We start from the raw sequence: 7,500 nt of genomic DNA, 5'->3' as shown, positions 1-7,500 counted from the left end.
ATGTATGTATATATGTATGTATGTATGTATGTATATATGTATGTATGTATATATGTATGTATGTATGTATGTATGTATGTATGTATGTATGTATGTATGTATGTATGTATATATGTATGTATGTATGTATGTATGTATGTATGTATATATGTATGTATGTATGTATGTATGTATGTATGTATGTATGTATGTATGTATGTATGTATATATATGTATATTTGTCTGTCAAAATTAAAATGATTGTAAACGGCACTAAATTTTATTAACGCTATCAATTCAGCGCATTTCTGTTTCACCATTTTTATAGAAAATGTAAATACATAAATAAAGAACTAAATAAAAAAGAGGCGCAATTAAAACCTTCGGCAAAAAATACGTTTATCCACAACGTCCTTTCTTTACTTAGATATAAAATAAATAAATAAACTCCAGATAAAAATATTTTTAATCAGTAAACTTTTGTTTTATTTCTGCGCCAAGTCTCAAATCAAACACCAAATCCGCCATGTTTTACACAATTTACCCTCTAGGTGGCGTTTTGTGGGTTTTTCCCTCATAATGTCGACACAAACTTAAATTACTGTCTTTATTGATCGTACAGATAAAAACAATACATCATTCAAATCTGTAAAATGTCTATAATTTTATATATATAAGCTTCCTGACTTGACTTGAAGAGGTGCAGTTTCTCCGGTATCACCTCATTAACTGTCCGTGTGGAAACATAGCAAAGGCTCTTAATGATGTCCACACGTCTCTGCACTGATACAGCCTTTATATTTAATCACTGTACATATGCTTACATACATATCACATGCTGTAAATATGATACATGTTTAACACCTCCAAGCTGACAGTTTTGGGCACCTGAGCAAACACTTAACTCACTACTGCTCATTTAGTAAATGAGATCATTAAGAGTCGCTCGGGATAAACACTTCCAACAGGAAGTGGCTATATCTCGCTATCTTTGTCTCTCTATTTTCTCGATCTAATTGTCTCTGTGTCTCTTTTAGTAAATGTCTCTGTCTCACTGTATATGTCTCTCTCTTGCTGTCTCTCTATTTGTTTCTCACTCTTTCTAAAGCCGTGTCTGTGTCTCTTTGTCTTTGTCTCTGTCTTTCCTGCTTCTTTACATGTCTAACAAAGTTTTGGGTTTTGAAGTAATGCCATTAGTGATCTATGATGAAAGACTTTCCTGGTTCGATTCTTACCTCTAGTTTCATATTGAACATTATAAGAAGTTTTTAAAAACAGAACAATAAAAGGTCATTAAAATTGGTTGCTGGTAAATCATGGTATATCAGTGGTGCAGGTGTTGGAGATGTGGTTCTTGTACCTGAGTCACTTCTCATAGACTTGGAGTAACTGAGAGAATGTACAGGAAGGAGAAGTTTTGACCCTCTTCCATCATGATCTAAGAGAAAACAGTGGTCTCTTAACTATAGACAAACCAAGAGTCCAATAAGCAAAGCCTTGTTTGTCACCCCTCTGGTAGTGTAGTGGTTAGTGATGCGGTCTCTGCTATCTGACTCACCCGGTTCAATTCCTACCCCTTAGCTATCCTTTAAATTGTTTAAAAAGTTTTATAAAAGAACCAAAAAAGGTCCTAAAAATCAGGTTCTTGCAGGAGATCCTGTGGCTCAATTGGAAGAGCTTTACCTCTGGGTTGAGAGGTTGCTGGTTCAAACCCCAGCCAGGACTCTAAGTTAAGAGTGTGGAAGGTTCCGGTGACTGTAGTGATGAAGGTTTTAGAAATGGCTGCGTGGAAGGTCGGATGTGGACGGTTTCAGAGGGCATATCCTGAACCAGGGGGGCAATATTCAGGCGTCTGCCCCCCTGGCGTCTAAGAAGCTGAAAACAGGGGGTTATGAAGCAAAAACATCCAAAAAAGTTTCACTTTTTCTGAGGCTGAACGCAGCAGGTCTTCACAGTCACCCAATTCATTGCTCACCACACAACTTACCCAGTGTGGGGGACAAGCCAGATTTGAGCCAGCAACCTCTGCACTCAGAGGCAAGGCTTTTACCACAAAGCCATCAAGTCCCACAACTCACCTTCTTTTTTGGGGGGGTTTATCCTTCGTTTCGTGCTTCAAAGCAAGAAATTCAGACAAGAAAGAAACACAGAAAGCAGGATTCGAACCCTGAACCCCACCAACAGCAAAATACCAGTCTCAACCCACTGAACCATCTGGAAGGACAGGCTGCAACAATTGTTTAGAGCAGGTCTATCTTTTCTTTCAAAACACAAGAATATAATTCTAAAGGCACAATGCAGGATTTGAACCCTGATTCACACCACCAGCGAGACACCAACGTTAACCCACTGAACCATCGGTGAGGACAGGCTGGGAAGCTTGTTTAGAGCAGGTCTATCTTTCTTTTTGAACCATTAAAAACAAAAATATATCGCTAAAGAAAGATGTAGGAAGTGAATCCTGATCGTGACTGGCAGGCAGAAAGCAGGATTCAAACCCTGAACCTCACCAAAAGCACGACACCTGATTTAACCCACTGAACCATCAGAGAAGACAGGCCAGGAAGTTTTTTTAGAGCAGGTCTGTCTACCTTTAAACCATCAACACAAGAATATAAAGCTAAAGAAAGATTTAGGAAGCAGGAACATAACCCACATCACAACTAGCAGGATTCAAACCCTGATCCTCACCATCAGCGAGGCACCAGCCTTAACCTACTGAACCATGGAAGAGATCAGACTGGGATGCATGTTTAGATGAGGCACAAGCCTTAACCCACTGAGCTACCACAGAAGTGCTTTTTTTTTCTTTTTTTTGGTGGGGTTATCTTTCATTAAAGACCAGGAAATTAATCCAACACAGAAAGGACAGAATTAAAATGTTTTCAGAGTGGACAAGGTCCAGAAGTTTTATTTACCAACACAGCAACTTGGACTTTTGCCACCTCTGACACACACACACACACACACACACACACACACACACACACACACACAGTTATAAATCAGAGCAGTAGCTACACGTCAGCATGGTGAGGGAATCTTCTGGAACGCGTCTCTGTACAGGTCACTAAATTGACCCTGAGCACCGTAATCAGCTTGGAAAGGATGAGACTCTGCAGATCTCCATGTTGAGAAGACAGATGTACACAGATTAGGAGATGAACTGCTCCAGGACTTTAACACATTAAGTCATAAACATTACTGATCCTTCAGCCACAAGAGCTTCAGGCGCTGATGATGGTGAGGAGCTCTGGGGTTCGGTCGGTGTTTAGAGGGATTGAGGAGGTTCTTCTTTTCTACTCCAGCCTTCACACACACACACACACACACACACACACACACACACACACACACACACACACACACACACACACACACACACACACCATGTCTTCTTGTAGCTCACATTGTGTAGAGGAGCATCATCATGCTGGACCACTGTTTTAGTTCCAGTCAAGTGAAGTTGGAAAACTACAGCATTGTGTGAAGTTTGAGAAGGAACTGAATATGAATATTCTCCAAAACTGCCTGCATTAGACTCAAACGCTCACTAGTGGAAGTAAGTTCATGTGAGATCTTGGAAGTAAGACCGTGGTTGGTGCCCCACTCCACCCCCAAAAAACACACATGGGTCAATACAGGAATTAATACACTACATGCAATAGCGCCCCCTCATGTTTGGTGCCCCTCTGCACCGCATCTACCACAGATCCCATGTTTGCACCTCCTTCTCCGAGTTCAATCCCCCCGCTGGAACACTTAAAAACGAATCTGGACCTCTGATTTTAGGGAGAATACCTGACCAGGTCGAGCAGAGCGTCAGCTGAGGTCATCACCGGACCTCCTCCAAGCCTGGTGCTCTCCATGTCGGTTGCGAAGCCTGGCTTGATGATAACCACAAGCACGATGCCGACCATCACGGCGATGAAGGTGGTCCACAGGTAATAGGTCACAGTTAATAAACCCATACGACAGCAGGCTTTGGACTCCATGGATGACAGACCTGACATTAAACTGAACACAGGACACGTTGAGCGGAAGACGAGTGTAACGAGAGATGTTTCAGACAAACCTTTACCTCGAGGTGATCAGGGGCAGGATGAGCATTTTCAGCATCCTCATCAGGAGCTCACCCGGGAACGAGAGATAAATCTTTGCCTTTAAACAGAAAGAGACTCAAATCTAAATAGCTCTAGAATAATTTTTCGTCCAAATGATGTCATGAGTTTTAGAGGGAGAGATCACTTTATTTATCCCTGCAGAGATCAAATCCATGAGGAATACTCAGAATCTTCTGAGTATTATACTGGAGAATCTTTACTATATTACACCCAGTCGTTTATCATATCCATCATCATCATCATCATCATCATCATGATATTACACCATATCATAATATTTACAATGCTTATCTGGATAATCCGCATTAATAAGAAATGATCAGTATCTTATTCACAGTAATGATTAATAACAGCACAGTGAGTTCAGGAGGGTTCACACACAGTTAACGTTTACTTCATAAAGCTGCAGCATAAAGGTGTATTTTGGTCCCTTCAATAGAGCGAAGCGGCTGTGGAGGGAGAAGAACTTCTGAGATTTAGGATCTAAATGATATGATGGAGTTTCTACTCGATCGTGCATCACGTGTATTGATTATGTTTTGTATTTCATGCTGAAGCTCAGCAGGTCTCCTGGGTTTGGGGAATAAAGAATTCAGGTTTGATATTGTGTTTTTTCCCCATGAAGACAACGAACCTGGTACATGATCAGTAAACACGCTGCTTCATCACAATAAAATCTTTACCATTCGTTCAGCAGCCAACATCTCTGAAGCCCTTGCAGTAGTTTTAGGTCCAGAAGATGATTAGGTGATTAGAATTTCATGGCCTACCTGTGTGGAAAGTTCACATCCCCTGAGTGTATATCCAAGGACGCACCCTGTAAACACTCCGATCACAGACAGTGTCAGCAGTCCGTTTCGCTTTAAATAGTTCCTGATGTATACGGTGAAGGCCCCATGCAGGAGGTTCTTCACCCAGTCCAGTCTGGTTTTCCCTGAGTCCACCGGAGAGATGAAGCCGTGCTCGGATTGAGCGTCCTCTGGGATGAGGAAGTCCTCCATGCTGGAGAGCTGTAAGGAAATGTCTCAGGATTAGAAAAACGTGGCTCTGTTCACCATACAGCTGGAGAACACAGACCTCTTACAGAACTAAGAGGATTACGGATCGTAAGCCATCACCTGTTTGCTGTCTGCCGTGTCATGGCATTTAGATGTACAGTACAGAAGTCTGTGTGGAAGGTCTGAGCTCAGGAGTCCAGACACTGAACAAACTGCTTCTGGCATCTTCTGCTACTATTATTATTGGACAGAGGTGGCAAAAGTACACACATCCTTTACTTAAGTAGAAGTACAGATCCTCATGGTTTAAAAAACTCGGGTAAAAGTTGAAGTACTGATTATACTTTTTTACTCAAGTGAAAGTAAAGAAGTTTTGGCTCAGACATGTACTTAAGTAAAAAGTAGTTATTACTTCTACCTGTTTTAGCTGTTAACTGGACCTCACATCATATTAGATAGATAGATAGATAGATAGATAGATAGATAGATAGATAGATAGATAGATAGATAGATAGATAGATAGATAGATAGATAGATAGATAGATAGATAGATAGATGTGATAGATGTGATAGATGGAAAGATGTGATAGATAGATGTGATAGCCTAGTGGGTTAATGTCAGGGTCACCACGAGGATGAGTTTGAGAGTTTGATTCCTGCTCGAGCTGGTGGTTGCTGTGTTGGTAAATAAAACTTCTGGACCTTGTCCACTCTGAAAACATTTCAATTCTGTCCTTTCTGTGTTGGATTAATTTCCTGGTCTTTAATGAAAGATAACCCCACCAAAAAAAAAAGAAAAAAACAAAAGCACTTCTGTGGTAGCTCAGTGGGTTAAGGCTTGTGCCTCATCTAAACATGCATCCCAGTCTGATCTCTTCCATGGTTCAGTGGGTTAAGGCTGGTGCCTCGCTGATGGTGAGGATCAGGGTTTGAATCCTGCTAGTTGTGATGTGGGTTATGTTCCTGCTTCCTAAAGCTTTCTTTAGCTTTATATTCTTGTGTTGATGGTTTAAAGGTAGACAGACCTGCTCTAAACAAACTTCCTGGCCTGTCTTCTCTGATGGTCCAGTGGGTTAAATCAGGTGTCGTGCTTTTGGTGGGGTTCAGGGTTCGAATCCTGCTTTCTGCCTGCCAGTCACGATCAGGATTCACTTCCTACATTTTCCTTTAGCGATATATTTTTGTTTTTAATGGGTTAAAAGAAAGTTAGACCTGCTCTAAACAAGCTTCCCAGCCTGTCCTCACCGATGGTTCAACGAGTTAACGTGGGTGTTTCGCTGGTGGTGGGATCAGGGTTCAAATCCTGCTATTTTCCTGCTATTTACAATGTGGGATCAACTTGTGCTACTTACATCTGTATTCGCTTCCTACATCTTTCTTTAGCGATAAATTCTTGTGTTGATGGTTTGAAAAGAAAGATAGACCTGCTCTAAACAAGCTTCACATCCTGTTTTTTCCTGATGGTTCAGTGGGTTAATGCTGGTGCCTCGTTAATGGCGTGAATCAGGGTTCAAATCCTGCATTGTCCCTTTAGAATTATATTCTTGTGTTTTGAAAGAAAAGATAGACCTGCTCTAAACAATTGTTGCAGCCTGTCCTTCCAGATGGTTCAGTGGGTTGAGACTGGTATTTTGCTGTTGGTGGGGTTCAGGGTTCGAATCCTGCTTTCTGTGTTTCTTTCTTGTCTGAATTTCTTGCTTTGAAGCATGAAACGAAGGATAAACCCCCCCAAAAAAGAAGGTGAGTTGTGGGACTTGATGGCTTTGTGGTAAAAGCCTTGCCTCTGAGTGCAGAGGTTGCTGGCTCAAATCTGGCTTGTCCCCACACTGGGTAAGTTGTGTGGAAATTAGTGTGTGGTGAGCAATGGAGTGGGTGACTGTGAAGACCTGCTGGGTTACAGCTTCAGAAAAAGTGAGGGTGACAGTTTTGGCCAGGGAAAGCTTAGTTAATAAATTTTTTGGCCAGGAGCCTATGTTGAAACTGCTTCATAACCCCCTGTTTTCAGCTGCCAGGGGGGCACACGCCTGAATATTGCCCCCCTGGTTCAGGATATGCCCTCTGAAACCATCCACATCTGACCTTCCACGCAGCCATTTCTGACACCTTCATCATTATGGTCACCGGAACCTTCCACACTCTTAACTTTGAGTCCTGGCTGGGGTTTGAACCAGCAACCTCTCAACCCAGAGGTAAAGCTCTTCCAATTGAGCCACAGGATCTCCTGCAAGAACCTGATTTTAAGGACCTTTTTTGGTTCTTTTATAAAACTTTTTAAACAATTTAAAGGATAGCTAAGGGGTAGGAATCGAACCGGGTGAGTCAGATAGCAGAGACCACATCACTAACCACTACACTACCAGAGGGGTGACAAACAAGGCTTTGCTTATTGGACTCTTGGT

The 7,500-nt window shown here is 41.7% G+C and overlaps 1 protein-coding gene across 3 annotated transcripts in view; it reads right to left on the bottom strand.

The window, feature by feature from the left end:
• The window catches only part of slc1a8a (solute carrier family 1 member 8a), a 24,136-nt gene that overhangs the window by 8,212 nt on the left and 8,424 nt on the right, over window positions 1-7,500 (bottom strand). Inside the window, exons 2-5 of one of the 3 annotated variants that reach the window (XM_083557930.1) lie at window positions 5,222-5,335; window positions 4,874-5,113; window positions 4,061-4,140; window positions 3,781-3,996 (exon numbers count right to left, since the gene is read on the bottom strand). In XM_083557930.1, the coding sequence (XP_083414056.1) occupies window positions 3,781-3,996; window positions 4,061-4,140; window positions 4,874-5,113; window positions 5,222-5,326 (641 nt within the window). In that variant the 5' untranslated portion in view covers window positions 5,327-5,335. Of the gene's footprint in view, window positions 1-3,780; window positions 3,997-4,060; window positions 4,141-4,873; window positions 5,114-5,221; window positions 5,630-7,500 lie in introns of those variants that run through there. The other 2 variants (XM_083557931.1, XM_083557929.1) reach the window with 2 other exon arrangements.

This window comes from Silurus aristotelis (assembly GCF_946808225.1).
Source record: "Silurus aristotelis genome assembly, chromosome: 13".
NCBI classification, from domain to species: Eukaryota; Metazoa; Chordata; class Actinopteri; order Siluriformes; family Siluridae; genus Silurus; species Silurus aristotelis.
This window is presented reverse-complemented; position numbering and strand designations above follow the sequence as displayed.